The sequence below is a fragment of the Amblyraja radiata genome, chromosome 1, assembly GCF_010909765.2.
Source record: "Amblyraja radiata isolate CabotCenter1 chromosome 1, sAmbRad1.1.pri, whole genome shotgun sequence".
Classification (NCBI taxonomy): domain Eukaryota; kingdom Metazoa; phylum Chordata; class Chondrichthyes; order Rajiformes; family Rajidae; genus Amblyraja; species Amblyraja radiata.
The window spans coordinates 158600617-158619875 of record NC_045956.1 but is presented as its reverse complement, the minus strand read 5'-3'; the positions used below and the strand labels follow the sequence as shown (position 1 = coordinate 158619875).

The window sequence follows — 19259 nt, the reverse complement described above, 5'->3', positions numbered from 1 at the left end:
AAATCATGCTTGACTAATCTTCTGGAATTTTTTGAGGATGTGACAAGTAAAATGGATGAAGGGTGCCAATGGATGTAGTGTATCTAGACTTTCAGAAAGCCTTTGATAAGGTCCCGCACGGGAGACTGGTGACTAAAATTAGAGCACATGGTATTGGGAGTAGGGTGTTGACATGGATAGAAAATTGGTTGGCAGACAGGAAGCAAAGAGTAGGGGTGAACAGGTTCTTTTCAGAATGACAGGCAGTGGCGAGTGGAGTGCCGCAAGGCTCGGTGTTGGGGCCGCAACTGTTTACCATATATATTAATGATTTGGAAGAGGGAATTAGGAGCAACACTAGCAAGTTTGCAGATGACACAAAGCTGGGTGGCAGTGTGAACTTTGAAGACAATATTAGGAGGTTGCAGGGTCACCTGGACAGGTTGAGTGAATGGGCAGATGCGTGGCAGATGCAGTATAATATAGATAAATGTGTGGTTATCCACTTTGGCGACAAAAACAAGGGGGGCAGATTATTATCTCAATGGGGTTATGTAGGTAAGGGGGAGGTGCAGCGAGACCTGGGTGTTCTTGTACACCAGTCACTGAAAGTTGGCGTGCAGGTACAGCAGGCAGTGAAGAAAGCTAATGGAATGTTTGCCTTCATAACAAGAGGATTTCAGTATAGGAGTAAAGAGGTTCTTCTGCAGTTGTATGGGGCTCTGGTGAGACCACATCTGGAGTATTGTGTACAGTTTTGGTCGGGGGGGGGGGTGAAGGGTGATGGCAGGTGAAGAGATGGTGGGAAAAATGGGAGCACAGGGAAAAGTTGAATCAGTTGTAAACTTATTGAATGACAACACTTGTTCAAGGGTCCAATTGGGGGAAGAGTTCCTTTCATAGCGTGTGGAGAGTCTGTGCCAGGGGTAAAGTTGCGGGGAGGGCAGGAGTGTTGAGAAGGAGGGGGTCGGGGATAATGCCAGTAACTCACTCACTCACCGCTGCTGCGGCGCTCTGGGCGTGGAGCCACCGCATTGTAGCCGGGGATAGAAGCAGCTCGGGTAGCTGTGAGCGGCCGCAGGGACCCGACAGCAGAACTGGCCTCCACTTCAGCGCCTTCTGCCGGCCCGCTCACCTCTGGCAGTGCTCTCCGTCTGAACACCTCTCACCTGCCGCTCGCCGACTTCGCTCATGTCAGCCACTTCCCGCAAATCCTTAAATTCCGACAGCCGAGTAACCTCAATCGCGCTGTCGGAATTTAAGGATTTGCGGGAAGCGCTGACATGAGTGAGGCCAGCGAGCGGCAGGTGAGAGGTTTTTAGATGGAGAGCTGCCAGAGGTGAGCGAGGGCCGGCAGAAGGTGCTGAAGTGGCAGCTGGTTCCACTGTCCGGCCCGGCGGCCGCTCGCAGCCACCCGAGCTACTTCTCCCCCCCGGCCTCAATGCGGTGGCATTGCGCGCCTCTGTGCAAGGAGCATCGCAAGTGGCATGATCCCGACCCCCTCCTTCACAACACTCCTCCCCTCCCCGCAACTTTACCTCGGGCCAGACTCCCCAAACACTGTGAAAGGAACTCTCCCCCCCACCCCGGTAAATACGGTATTTAAAAAAATATAGCATTAAGAAATGTACTTACCACGTTATTGGTACACAAACTCCATTCTTCTCTCTTTGTTTCCTAAGATACTCTTCAGATAATGGCAATCCATATTTGAAAAACCCGCCAAGAAACTAGCGCTGCGCATGCGCAGTACAGCAAAGGCAGAATTTCTGTAGCCTTCAGCTCCTCTTGAAATTGTCGGCTTGAAGCAGCGCTGACGGCACATGGGCTGCACAGACCTTCACGTGTTGCAAGCGCTGCGGTTGAAAGGTTGAGATCGATCTCTTAGATAGGCATAATTCTCCCATGCCTTTACTATTGATATTTAGTAATTACCATTTTATAATTTTAGTCAGGGTAGGCAGTGCCTACCTTGCCTTCCCTGATGGCACGTGCCTGGTCTAGGGGATAGTGGAATCAAGGGGTATGGGGAGAAGGCAGGCACGGGTTATTGATTGGGGACGATCAGCCATGATCACAATGAATGGCGGTGCTGGCTCGACGGGCCAAATGGCCTCCTCCTGCACCTATTTTCTATGTTTCTATGCCCCAATCCTCTGATTGAGAAAATATCCCAATGGAGCAAAATTGGAAGAAATGTTCTGGTTAATTTTCATCTGAATTCCTGAATCGGCTTCTGATATCAGTTTGTAGAGATCGTGATTATTGTATAAGGCAGCGAATGAAATATTATTCAAATTGTTGGTCTTAGTTATTTATTTGATAGAGCTCTTTATAGTGTCTCTTTCTTCAGTTCTGTCCCATGCCTGTAAAATCTTACTCGTCAAACATATATCAAATTTCATTTTACAAGCCACTGATCAATCAGTTTTCATCACACTTTCAGATACGTTGCTCCAGATCATAGCAAGAAATTTATTTTTATTATTGTTACGTTTTTCACAGCTTCAGATGATATTGCTAGATTAATGTTTGAAGCAGCATTTCTGATATGTTTTCAAATGTTTTCACAGAAGATGTCTTCTTCAGCTCTGTCTGCTGTGGCTATTTCCTGAAGGCACAGCCAACTTGGAATATAACAACAAGATGTAGAGTGTCCAACAATCCTTCGGCAAGAGGAGGATCTAAAATAGCCATTTGACAGATGGCAACCATGGGAGGATTGCTTGCATTGTCACATACTCTGATAAGTTGCCAGCTGTGGGCGGGTCCACCAAAGAATCTTCTCTGAGGTACTAGAAACACATCGGTAGATTAAAAACATACAAAGCATTGTGTCAGCAAATATTACGGTGCCGGCAGTGCAACGGTGGAGTTGCCGCCTTGAAGCGCCAGAGACCCGGGTTCGATTCTGACTATGGATGCTGTCTTTATGGAGTTTGTACGTTCTCCCCGTGACCTGCATGGTTTTGTGGGATTGTTGGTCGGTGCGGACTGGGTGGGCCTGTTTCCATTCTGTATCTCTAAAGAAAAAAAACTAAACTAAATAATGGGTTCGGTGACCCTCTTTGAGCTATAAAGAGTAAGACATATTTAAGAGAGGAAATGTTGATTTTTATTGCCAGTTCTGGAATATCACTTGGAGACATCAGTACAATTGTATAAAACCTCAACTAATTCTGTGCACCCATGAGATTTTGAAGTCATCCAAGTGACCCTCTGCAGGGGTGCTGAAATCTGCTCTTAATTCTCATGTTCTGGTAATCTCCATTTAGGATAGGGGCACAAGCAGTAACTTAAATTTTTTAACAGGAATGAGCAATTGTTTTATGATCACATAAACATTTAATTAAGGTAGGCAAAAACATTTAATTAGGTTGGAAAGATATTTAACTACTGCAGAACTTCAGGGTCCAATTTTCAGTCCCAGAATTAATGTGCGTGCTTTCTTTGTATTCTGCAGGAAGAAGGATGTGAAGGTTCAAGAGTTTGGGAGGCTGTACAGTAATATTCTGGAGCAGATGATAGACACAAAGTGCTGGAGTAACTCAGTGGGTCAAGCAGCATCATTGGGGAAAAAGAATGGGTGACGTTTCGGGTCAGAACCCTTCTTCAGACCCGAAACGTCACCCATCTTTTTTCCCCAGAGATGCTGCCTGACCCGCTGTTTATCTTCGGTATAAACCAGCATTTCTACACAAATATTCTGGAGCGTGCCTGTATCAAGGAGCAGGGAGTGTTAGAAATATTGGAGCACATTAGGGCAGATGAATCCCCAGGGTCGGATGAGATCTATCCCAGGATGCTAAGAGAAGCGAGGAAGGAGATGCCTGGGGCTTTAATGGAGATGAGTGTATCTTTGATAGCCATGGGTAAGATGTCAGAATACTGAAGGACAGCTCACGTTGTCCTCTTACTCAAAAAGGACAGTAAGGATAAACCTGGATAAACAGGCTGGTGAGCTTTACATCAGAGAAAGTTGTTGTTAAAGATTCTGAGGAATAGGATGTATATTCGCTTGGAAAGGCAGGTATTGATTCGGAGACACCAGCATGGTTTTATGCAGGTAGCTGGGGAGATCAGGTCTCACAAATCTGATGGAGTTTTGTGGAGGAAACTAGAATAGCGTGTGACTTGTAGGGGATTCAGCAGCTGATGCATTCTCATGTATCCGCTGCCATTGTCATTCTTGATAATAGTTTGGGAGATACTATAAGAACAGATTGACGGGCAGCACAGTGGCGCAGCGGTAGAGTTGCTGCCTTACAGCACTAGGGACACTAGTTCGATCCTGACAATGGGTGCTGTCTGTACGGAGTGTGTATATTCTCCTTCTGACCACTTGGGTTTCCTCTGGGTGCTCCGGTTTCCTCCCACATCTGAAAGACATTCAGGTTTGTAGGTTAATTGGCTTTGGTAAGATTACAAATTGTCCCTAGTGTGTAGGATAGTATTAATGTACGGGGTGATTGCTGGTCGGTGTGGACTCGGTAGGCCGAAGGGCCTGTTTCCATGCTGTATCTCTAAAGTTTAAAGCCTAAAGCTTAGTTATGTAACCAGAGTTCATTTTGTAGATGATACACAGTGCCGCTGCTATGTGCCAGTGGTGTGGGGAATTAATGGTTAGGGTGGTTAGTCGAGTGCCAGTCAACACTGCTTTTCACTGGATGGTGTGGAGCTTCTTGAGAATTGCTGTGAGTCTGTACTCATCCTGACAAGTGGAGACATTCCATCACACACAGGACTTGTGTTTCTACACCTCTATATGCCCTGGGGACCAGCTATTATTGTACGTCCATCCCAAGGCAGTCCTCCCAAAGTGCATTACCTCACACTAAACAGGATTAAATTCCATCTGCAACTGACCAACTGATCAATGTGTTCCTGTAACCTAACAGCTTCTAGCCTGTAGAGAGTGGAAAGAATATGTGGTATTAAGAGATGAGTCACTCATCAGAGGATATCTATCCTGTGACCTGTTCTTGTAGCCACAGTATTTATGTAACTGTTCCAACTGAGTTCCTGGTCAATGGTGACCCTCCCCCAAGTATGTTGATGATGGAGAAATCAGAAGTGATAATGCAAAGCACTGATAGTTGGACTCTCTTACTGGAGACGGTTATTGACAGGCATTTTGATGGCATAACTGATAGTTGCCACATCAACCCCTGCCTGAATGTTGTCTCGGCTTTGCTGACAGAAGGAAGGTTTTAAAGCAGCTACAGATGGTTGGGTCTAGGGAGCTCTTGAAGTGATCCTGAGACTCTTAACAACCACATCCAGTCTGCTTTATGTGAGGTATGTCTCCGATTATCTTGATGCCCATTTTGTCAGAGCTCCTTGCATGCGCAATCAAATGCTGCCTCAACGTCAATGATACTGATGGTTATTGATATATCAGCTGAACGAGTCTGTTAACTTTTGCCAGTCCCAAATGTTTACCCAATTAAGAGATTGAAGGTTTGTATGATGAATTCAGCAAAATATTTAAGGAATTCACAGAGGAGGTTAGAACAGCACAAAGACAAGCCTGTCAGCTCACAATGTCTATGCCGAGCATGATGCCAAGACCATCTGTTATCTACCTGCACAGAACCCATATCCATCCATTCTTTGCATATTCAGGTGCCTATCCAAAAGCCTCTTTGCCCCTCTCACCTAAAAGCTTTGGCCTCCAGTATTTGATTTTTCCATCTGGGAAGAAGGTTCTGAGTACCCTGTCTATGCCTCCCATAATGTTTTATACTTCTATCATGTTTTCCCACAACCTCCTGCATTCCAGAGTCTGTCCAACCTCTCTAATCCAAGTCTGTCCAATCTCTCCATGTAACTAATATCCCTCGAATCCAGGCATCAATCTGGTAAACTTCCTCTGTATTCCTTCCAAACTCTTCACATCCTTCCTGTAATGGGACCACCAGAACTGCACCTAATACTCCAAATACAGCCTAACCAAAGTCCTATAAAGCAGGGTCAGAAACCATTAAGGTTCCATATTTCAACAAATGGAGAGAACATATTTTTTAAATAATTCAATTTGATAATGAATAATTCAATTTAATTTCATTGGCCTAAGTAAACTCCAGTCTAAAAGTAAGTTATGCCTTCCAGTTGATTGTGCTTTAATCTCTCTGTAACAGCTTTATTGGAAAATAAATGTATTACCCCACTCCAACAATTGACTGTAAAGGGGTCAGACAATCACCCAGTAGTAACACATATTCCACACAGTAACCAGATGGTTCTGTGCATTACACAATGCAGAGGTTCTCACTGCTCCTCATCCTTATTAAGAGGTTTGCTATCTATGCTACAGGTGCACTGATGATGGCTTGCTGGCACTGCACGGTTGGGCCTGGGATTCAAACGTGGGAGGGTTGGGATAGATTATCAAACCACCAATATGATCCTGAACTCTCCAGGAAAGGAATGCTTAGTATCCTGGTGTTTTAAAGGAGTTTGAAAAGTACATGGAGGCAGTTCCAGAATCCAGGCTGCAATCCTTGTAATATTGAGGGTAGAGGAATGGAGATTACAGAGATGGGGAGGGGCAAGGAACACTGGTGCGCAAATCACCAGTGTCCCCTGTTAATAAATGGCTTGATAGTCAATTTTCACTTTTTGGTATGTCACTCATCCGGGCAAGCAAATAACGTTATTTTCAAACGTACCTTGTAGATGAATGTAGATACCTTTGTAAAGGCAGGAGTTGAGTTACTTCCTGCAGAATATCAAGCCCTAGCAGTATCACTAATAATAATTAAATGCTGATCATGTTCTGGTTCCGAGGATGAAGTACAGACCATGGTTTGCTAAGTGGCAAGGGGCTCCGGTTAAACTACTCTTGTAGCTATGGATTGGCACATAAAGCATTAACATCACATATCATCTCAAATCTGAATGTGGTCAAGGACTGTTGCACTTGGGCAAACAGGCTTTTGATCTGAACTCTTATTAAATAGAGACACAAGAGACTATAGATGCTGGCACTTTGCCACCACTGATGCTGCTTGACCTGCTGAGTTCCTCCAGCAGTTATTATTCCTTAATAAATGGAGTGGGATCCTCAACTGAACCATACGGTGATTAGCAAATCTGTGCTTCTTGTAAGTATGCTTTGGCAGCACTTGCAGCACACAAGCATTTGGGGGAAGGAAAGTAATTGTCCTCCAAGAGCTATCCCTTGTGCTAAATATGCTCTTTGGTTAATTCCTCAAACCCCAGGGTTCTGATAATTCACATGTCTCATTTGAATATTTCTCTCTGGTCACTCAGAACGATTGATTTCCTTTCCGCTTAAGTGCACAGCTCAGTATAGTCAAACTGGGACACCTAACATATCCGCAGCCACATGATGTGATTTGGAGGCTAAATCGCTTGGGTCCTCTGTGTCTTTCACTGCGACAGCCAGAGCTGTCCATGGAAGGTATGGTGGCTGGAGCCCTCTGTGCACCAGAAGACCGAGCTAGAGGACCAGCTTTGTGAACAAAATCTGAACCTCAGAGTACCCTTCCATAGAAACATAGAAAATAGGTGCAGGAGGAGGCCATTCGGCCCTTCGAGCCAGCACCGCCATTCATCGTGATCATGGCTGATCATTGTGATCATGGCTGATCATCCATCCAGTACTCAAGTTCATGGAGTACAAATCAAATTTCCGATCTGGAAGACAGCATCCCACCACAGCCATGGATAGTGGCCTCAGTGTTGCCCACAATGCTGGCATTAATGGCGAACTGTGCAGTCTGAAATAAGGCTTTCTTGGCCAAGCTACCTGAGTTGCCCCTCCAGCTATCTGCAACTTCTTCCACAGCAGGAACCAGACAATGTCTGAACATAACAGGCCCGATGCAGAAGTTGCTGTAGTAACCAAAACGTGGACAAGGACATAGGTGTTGTCTATATGGACTTCAGCAAGGCCTTTGATAGGGTTCCGCATGGTAGGCTGGTCTGGAAAGTTAGATCACATGGTATCTAGGGAGAGCTACATAACCCGATTCAGAATTGGCTTCATGGAAGGAATCACAGGGTGGTGGTGCACGGCTATTTCCCTGACTGGAGGTCTATGACTGGTGGTGTGCGTCAGAGATCGGTGCTCATCAGTTCAAAGTCATGGAAGCAGAATTAGGCCATTCGGCCCATCGAGTCTACTCCACCATTCAATCACGATCGATCCATCTTTCCCTCTCAACCCCATTCTCCTGCCTTCTCCCCATAACCTTTGATACCCTTAATAATCAACAATCTGTCAATCTCCACTTTAAAAAATACCTAAAGACTTGGCCTCCACAGCAGCCTGTGGCAATGAATTCCACAGATTTGCCACCCGTTGTGCTAGGCCCACTGCTGTTTGTGGTTTACGTCGACAATTTGGATTAGAATGTAGGAGGCATGGGGAGTAAGTTTGTAGATGACGTTAACGTAGGTGGTATCGCGGCTAGTGAAGGTGGTTATCAAAAATTATAGCTGGATCTTGATCAGCTGGGCGAGTGGCCTGAGGAATGGCATAAAGTGGAGTTTAACGCCTGTGTTGCATTTTGTGAAGTCAAACCAGTGCAGAACCTTTTCAGTGAACCGTAGGGTCAAGGGTGACTAGAAGTACGGGTACATAGTTTCCTAAAAGTGGCATCACAGGCAGATAGAATGTTAAAAAATGCTTTTGGTACATTGGCATTCATCGTTCAAGGTATTTCAGTATAGAAATTGGAACATTATTAGACATTTGTGCAAGATGTTAGTGAGGTCACATAAGGACTATTGTGCTCAGATTTATCACCCTGTTTAAGCTGGAAAAGGTGCAGAGAAGATTTATGAGGATATTGCCAACAGTCAAGGGCCTAGCCCATAGGGAGAGTTTGAGCAGACTAGGACTTTATTCCTTGGAGTGCTGGAGGTTGAATTGCAACCTTATAGAGATGTTTACAGACATGTGGGGAATAGGTAGGGTGAATGCACAGAGTCTTTTAACCAGGACGGGGGAATCAAAAGTCAGAAAACGTAGGAATGAAGTGAGAGGGGTGAGATGTAATAGGAATCTGAGGGACAACTTTTTCAGTTATAGGGTGGTGGATATGTGGAATGAGTTTCTAGAGGAGATTGTTGAGGCAGGTACTATAATGGCATTTAAAATACATTTGGACAGGTACATGGATAGGCGAAGTTTAAAGGAATATGGGCCAAACGCAGGGAAATGGGATTAGTTTGGGTGGGAATCTTGGTTGGCCTGGACGGGCTGGACCGATGGACTTGTTTCTGTGCTATGTGACTGACTCGAGAGGAAGGCAGGCTGTAACGATTTACACAAGGAAGATTAGCCACATCACGACTCATATGAGGAAAGATTGAAAAGACTAGGCTTGAATTCACAGGAGTTTAGAAGGATGAGGGGAGATCTTATAGAAACATATAAAATTATAAAAGGACTGGACAAGCTAGATGCAGGAAACATGTTCCCAATGTTGGGCGAGTCCAGAACCAGGGGCCACCGTCTTAGAATAAAGGGGAGGTCATTTAAGACTGAGGTGAGAAAAAACGTTTTCACCCAGAGAGTTGTGAATTTATGGAATTCCCTGCCACAGAGGGCAGTGGATGCCAAGTCACTGGATGGATTTAAGAGAGAGTTAGATAGAGCTCTTGGGGCTAGTGGAGTCAAGGGATATGGGAAGAAGGCAGGCACGGGTTATTGATAGGGGACGATCAGCCATGATCACAATGAATGGCGCTGCTGGCTCGAAGGGCCGAATGGCCTCGTCCTGCACCTATTTTCTATGTTTCGATGTTTCTATTCAAGATAAGTATTTTCAGTATCTTGCTATGTTTGTTCTTACTTTTACAATACGGAAAAATGAGAGAGCCGAAGGATTAGGAGAATGAGCTCACCCAGCCCCTTAACCCTGCACTGCCATTTAGCTGACCTTGATCCACAGTCTCATTTTCCAGCACAAACCCCATATCTCTGATTGTACGTTACTTGCAGCCTACTTTCATGTTCTATCTTGCCTTTCTTTTTCAATTGATTGAAGGAAGACATTCAACCCATCAGATGTTTGCCAGTTCCAAGCAGAATACCCCATCAGCTCCTTCCCTCTCTTCTTTCCCTGCAACCCACACTCACTTTCTCACATACCGAACACTTCTCTGATTCATTTGCTGCCCATCTCCAGCACATCTGGAAGATGGAGAAATTCAGAGCAATTTAGGAGAAGCACGTGGTCACTGGGGAATCAGCATTGAACCAATAATTGCTGTGCCTTGACATCACCCCTTGTATCCATTAGTGCTGAGAAAGACAGTGAGACGATCATCAACATAGAGAATGTAATGAGGAAAAACGGCTTTGCATTTGCTCTAGTTCCTCCACAATGTTATGTGATGAGTTTGTGACTATAGTTCAACATTCAATGATGATTTTTAACTGCACTTGGCAAGCTGCCCCTTTAACCAGCTAAACATATGTTGTGAATAAACCACCTCACCATGTTATTGTGTGGGTTGTTTTAGATTCACAATCCGTAGCAATGGGAGAATGGCATCAGATATTCCCAAATCACATGATAGAATCAGAATGATATAGCACTGAAACAGAGCCTTTTCCCAACTCCTCCATGTTGACCAAGATACTGGGTCTAAGCTAGTCCTATTTGCCTGAGCCTGACCCATATTCCGTTAAATCTTTCCTATCCATGTATCTTTCAAAAATGTCTTTTAAATGTTCTCTGACAGCTTATTCCATATACCTACCACCCTGTGTGTGGAAAAAGTTGCCACTCAGGTTCCAGCTAAATCTTACCCTCTAATCCTTGATTGAGGAACTCAACAAATCAAGCAGCATCTGTGGAGAGAAATGGACAAATAGCATTTTGTGCTGAGCACCTTCTTCAATCTAATACAAGGGGATTTGTGTTCATGAATAGAAATTTCTTTATCCATTTATTTAGAGCTTTGGTAAGACCACATCTGGGATATTGTGCACAATATTCACTAAGGAATGTAATACATGTGATAGAGGAATTAAAGCTGGGGTACACCAAATTGATTGCTGGGATGCAGATTTATAAGAACAAATTATGGCTTGGGGTATATAGTCTCAATTTTTTTAAAAGAGGGGTAAAATGTACAAAATTCTTCAGAATTTAACAGGGTAATTGCAGGATTAGCGATAGCTCGTTTAGCTGTCGACAAACAGGAGTCTCAGTCTGAAAATAAGTTATTGGCCATTCAGTACAGAAATGGGAAGAAATGCTATCATAAATAAGTGAATCTTTTGCAGTTTTCTTCTCAAATGGTAGGGAGGCTCCGTCACTGTATATTCAAGGCCAAAATATTGAGGATATCGAGGGAAATGGGTTGATGTTGGAAAATGGAACTGAGGCAAAAGAACAGCCATGATCCTGCTGTTGGGTAGAATGAGTACGATGAGCTGAATGGCCTGCTCCTGCTCGTATTTCTTAAATAGCCTCTTTGCTTCCAGCATGCATGCATAATGTGCAAAAACTGTGTAATTCAATTTAAAGAGTTGCTCTAGGCATGCTAAAATAATGCAATCATAAATTCTGATTAAAATTCCAGAAACTGGAACCCTTAATGCCAAAAGTAAGGGCATTACTGGATGTTTTTAAAGGAATTGTTTAACAGCATTTCATTATTTCAATCCTTCATGTTATAGTAAGCAGATTTTGGTTTTATTGAAGTAATTTTTTTTTCTCTAACAGGAGAAGATTTGGAGTGGATTAAGGCTAAACTGTTACTCTAACACAACAGAAACAAACGGCAATAAAAATCTCAAGGAGCCGTGAAGTACATTTATAGAACCCACTGTTGAACAAGACAACCATGTGTCTGCTCTGCTTTGTATAGCCCTGTGGGAATTCTTGCAGGCACTCAACATCCCAGGAATATCATCCAAAGCCATGCCCACCAAAAGTTAATTCTCTTCAGCTGAGTATCGTATATTTTGCGTAACTGTTCATTGGAAAAATAATCCAATATTTTTAAAAGGCTTCTGGATGAAAATAACCCTTAACCTCCACTGTGAAATAATTATTCACCAGGGAAATGGCAGAAAACTTTGACTGTGCCTCCCAAGTCCATGGCTTTGATCTAGGTGCACGTTACATTGACTTGCAGCCTTTGGGGTACGGCGCCAATGGTTTGGTATTTGCGGCAATAGACAGCCAAAGCTACCGCAAAGTTGCAGTGAAGAAAATCACTATTAGTGATGCTCAAAGTCTAAAACATGCTCTGCGGGAAATCAAAATTATCCGTCGATTGGATCATGACAACGTAGTAAAGGTCTTTGAGGTTCTTGGTCCCAAGGGAAGTGATATACCTCAAGATGTTTATAGGTTGAGCATGGTGTATATAGTGCTAGAACATATGGACACTGACCTTGCTCGCCTTTTGGAGCAGGGACCCCTTTCAGAGGAGCATGCTAAGCTTTTTATGTATCAGCTACTTCGAGGACTTAAGTACATACACTCAGCCAACATACTGCACAGGGATCTAAAGCCTGCCAATATCTTTATCAATACCGAAGACCTTGTGTTGAAGATCGGGGACTTTGGATTGGCGAGGATTGTGGACCCACATTACTCACATAAAGTAAGTGATTCTTTTTATTTTATTTGTTCGTGGAATGCAGATGAAGTTAGCAATGCTGGCTTCTAGACTCAATCTCTAATTGATTTGAGAGTCACATACAGGCGGGATTGGGTAGAGATATCTGATCATCCCTGTGGACATTAGCGATTCAAATGGATATTTACAACAATCCAGTAGTTTCTTGATTAATATTGCTGAATTAGTATTCGAGAGTTATTTAATTACTTGAATCTAAATTTTGTAATTGCCTTCATGGGTTTGGAACTCGTCTCTCTGGATGCTGAGACAGAACTCTGCTGCTGGACCAAAAGAATCAATAGGAGATTGTATTTCCTTTCCTATTACAAATTGGAAATGTCATAAGTCCTTAAACAAGTTGATTTTGTACTGTTACAATTATAAATACGATTTGACTGTAATCCAGAGATTTGGATTAATAATCCAAGAGTTTGTTAAATTTAATTTTACTGTGGCAAGAGAAATCTGGAAATAAAAGACCAGTATCATTATCATCTCGGTAGTACTCCACTGACATATCTTGGACGACGAGGTCAAGGAAGGTGCAATGGGAATGTAAGTTTTTAAAAAAAGATCTTTTATGCTCTTTTGAGAAGGAAACCTAAAAGTTGTCTAATCAATAGACAGTAGGTGCAGGAGTAGGCCAATTCGGCCCTTCGAGCCACCACCACCATTCACAGTGATCATGGCTGATCATCCACAACTATTACCCCGTTCCTGCCTTCTCCTCATATACCCTGACTCCGCTATCTTTAAACGCTCTATTTAACTCTCTCTTGAAAGCATCCAGAGAATTGGCCTCCACTGCCTTCTGAGGCAGAGAATTCCACAGATTCACAACCCTCTGTGTGAAAAAGTTTTTCACAGTTAGGCAAATTTACCTCCAAAGAAATATTGGGCTGTGAATGAGCTCAGTGTGGCAGCACCTGATAGTGGTGTGGTGCATGGTGTGGGGCACCTGATAGTGATGTGGTGCATGGTGTGGGGTACCTGATAGTGGTGTGGTGCATGGTGTGGGGCACCTGATAGTGATGTGGTGCATGGTGTGGGGCACCTGATAGTGGTGTGGTGCATGGTGTGGGGCACCTGATAGTGGTGTGGGGCACCTGATAGTGGTGTGGTGCATGGTGTGGGGTACCTGATAGTGGTGTGGTGCATGGTGTGGGGCACCTGATAGTGGTGTGATGCATGGTGTGGTGCATGGTGTGGTGCATGGTGTGGGGCACCTGATAGTGGTGTGGTGCATGGTGTGGGGCACCTGATAGTGGTGTGGTGCATGGTGTGGCAGCACCTGATAGCAATCCGAGGTCATGACGAACCATCGGCTCTAGAGGGCGGCGTCTTGGTGGGGGAGGCGCGAGTCACGGGGTCGGTATCTGAGTTATTTAACGCCGGGCAACGCCCGTGTCAGCTGAGGAGGAGGGAGCTGTATGCAGAAGAATAAACACATCCAGAGCACACAACTTGTGTCCGACTAGTTTTTGACTGGACTCCTGCCAGTCCCCGCCACAATTAGTCGGACACAAGTTGTGTGCTCTAGACGTGTTTATTCTTCTGCATACAGCTCCCTACTCCTCAGCTGACACGGGCGTTGCTGCCACAATGGCATCAATCAACAATGGTTATTTGGATGGGGTTGCAAAGGTTGGATCATAGCCAATTTAATTAGAGAGGACTTGAGAATTTTGGGGAAGAGGGTGGCAGAAGCACTTCCTTTTTAGTCAACTGGTCTTTACAATTAAAATGTAGGTCAGTTACAGGTCAACTGGTGAGTAAATTAATTTCAGTATATATTGAGTGGAACAAAAAACAATCTCCCAACACTTTGTTAAACTCAGTTTACGAACATAAAGCAACAGCATTTTTGGTCATGAGTCACTTACAATTGCAAATTAAATGGTTTGAGAGTCTTAGGACAAAGTAACAGTGTAGTTAATGTTTGAGACTATTACCCATTTTGAGCGACACAACAACTTGTATTAATAATGCATGTGTAAATAAGTAAAAATTACCAAGGCACTGAGCAAATGCTGATCATTGAAGCAAAAGAACCAAGAATTGTGTTTGTTTTTTTCACCAAACACTGGTCAGATTATTGTTAAATAAGACTCCACAAACACCTTCTGAATATTGAGCTAATTCCCTGCACAAATGCAGGTCCTCCTTACAAAGTTGTGAAATAGTTTTTTATCTAAGAATGCAAGAACATTAGCATGTTTCATTCTTACTGTGAAAGAAACACTGAAATGAAACCTGTTCAGTTCCCAGCAGGACTACACTCAACTCAGCACAGCTGGTGACACTTAAGGGCCTGTCCCACTTAGGAGACCTCCACCGCGACCTCTGGCGACCTTAAGCGACTTTTTAAAATCAAGGTCGCGGTGACCTACGAACTTCCATGACTATGTGTACGGCCTCCTACGACTACGCTGAAGACCCTCGACTATGAAGAAGACCTCCTTCGACTATGTTGAAGACTGGCTTCGACCATGTACGTTTTACTCGAGGATAGTCTCTGGCAAATTGGTCCATGAATGAACACCACCCCCTTCCACCTCAGAGGACCACACCGAAAACCAAGAAAGACCAGTGACGAGTGTCTACAGCTCAAATGATCACCTGGTAAAATGATGTCATGTCTGCATTTTTTTCTCACTAAAAAATGGCTCCCAGGTTTTTTTTTTTTAATTACCTTCAACTACCTAGGACTAGCATCACGACCTACTACGACTGGCTACGACTAGACCTACGACAGTGAGATACATGATAGGAAGCAGGAACTTTGATTAATGTTGTAGGTGGTACATGAAACATAACAAGACCATCACAGAGAGTTGCTGCAGGGTCGTCTGCAGGAGTGAGTGTCCATACTCAACAGAGCCTTGTTACAAGAAATTTAATGATCTCATAGGTATGTGAAGGTGAACTGCTAACCATCAAAGTATTGTTTTGTTCATCAGGTTAATCAGGATCCCAGGTATGAGTGGGTTTTACATATGATGAGCGTTCGACGGCACTGTGCCTCTACTCACTGGAGTTTAGAAGAATGAGGGGGATCTCATTGAAACCTACCGAATTGTGAAAGGCCTAGATAGAATGTGTGTGGAGAGGATGTTTCCACAAGTGGGAGAGTCTAGGACCAGAGGTCATAGCCTCAGAATTAACAAACATTCCTTTTAGGAAGGAGATGAGGAATATTTTGGTCTTTAGGGTGGCGAATGTGTGGAATTCATTGCGACAGAAAGCTGTGGAGGCCAAGTCAATTGGCATTTTTAAGGCAGAGATAGATAGATTCTTGATTAGTACAGGTGTCAGGGGTTATGGGGATAAGGCAGGAGAATAGGGTTTGGCGGGAGAGATACATCAGCCATGATTGAATGGCAGGGCAGACTTGATGGGCTGAATGGCCTAATTTTGTTCCTATCACTTATGACCTTATGAAACTCACCAGGACAACAGTGAAACAACTCGGGTGGGATAGGACAGAGAGAGAGTGGGGATGCAAGGATTACTTGGAGTTAGAGAAATCAATATTCATGCAAGCAAGACAAATGGAATATTGGCCTTGAATCCAAAGGGAATGTGGGATAAAACTATGGACCTGTATAGGACACTGATAAGGCCACACCTGCATTACTGCAGATAGGCTGATTATCTTTTTTTATGGGGTGATATAATTACATTGGGGCAATTCAGAAAAGGTTCATAGGCTGATTCCTAGGAAGTCAGGTTGTCATGAAAAGTTTAACTGTGCTAATTTTGAAATAATTCCATCTATTTCCTGGCTGGAAGATGGACCCCTGTTCTGGGAATATTCATTGTCCTCCTCCTCCTGCTGCAGTTGATCCCCATTTGCTTCTTGGCCCTCAGGAAACTGGAAGCCCAGCGTACTAAACCTACTAGGGTGCAGTAAGCACTGCCAATTGTTTTAGCACACTCTGTGACTTTGGCAGGTCTGCAGTTGGTTCTGAAGCCGTTCTCCCAATGTCAACAGTGCGTCCATTTAAATCTCAAGTGAAGCAAGAACACAGTGTGCTGTGCCTGTTCCATGGCAGTCATTGTCATAGACCGAGTCCATGCTGACCAAGATGCCCATCTAAGCTTCTCCCATTTGCCTGAGATGGACCCATATCCCTCTCAACTTTTCCTGTCCAAGTGTTTTTTAAATGTTATTATTGTAACTGCCACAACCACTCTTTCTGGCAACTCGTTCCAGATACATACCAACCTCTGTTTGAAAAAGTTGCCCCTCAAGTTCCTATTAAATTTTTCCCTTTTCATGTTAAACATATGCCTTCCAGTTTTTGATTCCCCAACAATGTGAAAAGGTCTGTGTGTATTCTCCCAACCTCTGCAGCTCATGGTTTTATACAGCTCTATATTACCCCTCAGTCTATTATACTGCTAAGAATTAAGTCCCAGATTGCCCCCAGCTCTCCCCATGGCTCATGTCCTCAAGTTCTGGCAGTATGTTTATAAATCACCTTTCATTCTTTCCTGCTTAATGATGCATTTCCTGCAGTCGGGTCACCAAGGCTGTACACAATACCCCTAGTGCAGCTGCACCAACAACTACAATTTCTATACTCAATGCCCTATCATCAATATCTGCAGCTTTGAGTTGCAATTCACCTTAAATACATGCGGTGCAATAATTGAGATGAACAGTGTGCATCGGACTGAGGAGAACATCAGGTGAGCCAGTGCACATTGCAACTGCAAGTACTCAATCTAAATGTACGATTGGCATGATTTCACCCAAACATGATTACCTAACCTATTCATCCCAGATAAGATTAAATTTAGACACATAACACTTAAAAGAAGATGGCATCCCATTTCCATTGGGATGATCCCATTTGCAGGCAGAAGGATTTGTTGGATTTCCCAAAAGTATCCAATATGTCACCTTAAAAAAAAAATCACTGCACAAGATAACAGGTGATGGCATTAAAGATAATGTACAACTAGAAAGGGTCAAGGATTGGCCATATAACAGAAAGTAGAGTCTACTTGGGCAGGAGAAATAAATGAGAAGCATATTAACTGATTGCAGAGTTCTGAGATGCCGAGGAATCTGGGCATCCTAGTGCAAGATGTGGAACCAGGATGCCTAGGTTTTGCCACCTTGGTGCTTTTTCAAAGCTGCCAATATAATACAATACAATACAATACCATTTATTTGTCATTTGAACCTTACATGAGGTTCAAACGAAATTTGGTTTCTACAGTCATACAAGAAAAGAACCAAGACACACACCAACACAATTTACACAAACATCCATCACAGTGAATCTCCTCCGCACTGTGATGGAAGGCAAAGTCTTGTCTCTCCCCTGCTCTCCATTCTTCTCCCGAAGTCAAAGTCAAAGCCCCCGGCAGGCGCTAGCAAGTCCGCGGCCATTTAAAGCCGCGCCGGGCGATGTAAGGCCCTGCTCCGGGTCTTGATGTTGGAGCCCCCGGCGGGCGTTAGCAAGTCCCGTGGCTGTTTAAGCCGCGCAGGGCGATGTAAGGCCCCGCTCCAGGTCACTCTCAACCCCGCAATTCGGGTGGGAGAAGTCGCCGTTGCTGGTGCTCCGTGAAGCAGTCTCCCACCGGGGACCCGCGAGCTCCCGGTGTCACCATCCACCGGAGTCGGGTCGCAGCAGCGAGCCACCACAGCTCTCCACACTCCGAAGCCGGCCTGCTCCACGATGGTATGTCCGCAGCTCCGCCGGCTCCGTGACTTGAGCTGTCGTTCCGGTTGGAGGCCGCTCCATGGCGCTAGGCCCCAACGGCAAAGGAGACCCGACAGGGAAAGGTCGGGTCCCCGTACAGGGAAGAGATTTAAAAGTTTCCCCCACCCACCCCCCCGCCCCCCACACATACACATTTTAAAACTCACTACAAACTATACTCTCAACGGGACAAAAAAATAAAAAAAGACAGGCGGACTGCAGAGGCTGCTGCGACGTCGGTCGCGCCGCCCACCCATCAAGTAATCAAAGACTTGTCTCATCCTGGTCATTCCTTCTTGTCCCTGCTCCCATCAAGCAGTAGATGCAGAAGATTGAAAGCATGAGGACTGAGGAACATAGAAACATAGAAATTAGGTGCAGGAGTAGGCCATTCGGCCCTTCGAGCCTGCACCGCCATTCAATATGATCAACAGCTTCTTCTCCTCTGCTATCAGGCTTGTGAACAGTCATTCACCTCTACCCCACTGCAGAAGATGAACTTTGTCTATGGAACTGATGCACTACAATGCTTAGAAGTATATTCTTCACTTTGTATCTTCTGCTTTGCTCTGTCTATTGTACGAGTTTGAATTGATTGAATTTATGGATGATATATGTGCATCTGAGGACATTTTGAGGAACAAGATTTCCCATCATGTGAAACCTTATATATATATAACAGATATCAATTAGATAACTTCAAGACCAAAAGTCAAAAACATTTTTCAAGATAGACAAATTTTCATCATTTTACCACCATTTTGGACACCAAAAATGTGACATAAAAACTCTGCCACATTTAGTCATGAATATTTAATTCATAAATAAACTTGATATGGCCCCTCATACATATATGTCTTGATAATGATCTGGGGAAATATCTTCATCTTTCATCAATACCAGGAGAAAAATACAGTGACACGTCTGGTGATCTGCCTAGCAAAG

At 44.1% G+C, this 19259-nt stretch overlaps 1 protein-coding gene across 1 annotated transcript in view; it reads left to right on the top strand.

Moving 5' to 3' along the window:
- Positions 1-19259, top strand: part of mapk4 (mitogen-activated protein kinase 4) — an 84531-nt gene that overhangs the window by 34360 nt on the left and 30912 nt on the right. Inside the window, exons 2-3 of the mRNA XM_033033521.1 lie at positions 2553-2771; positions 11691-12579. Coding sequence (XP_032889412.1) covers positions 12034-12579 — 546 coding nt within the window. The 5' untranslated portion in view covers positions 2553-2771; positions 11691-12033. The remainder of the gene's footprint in view (positions 1-2552; positions 2772-11690; positions 12580-19259) is intronic.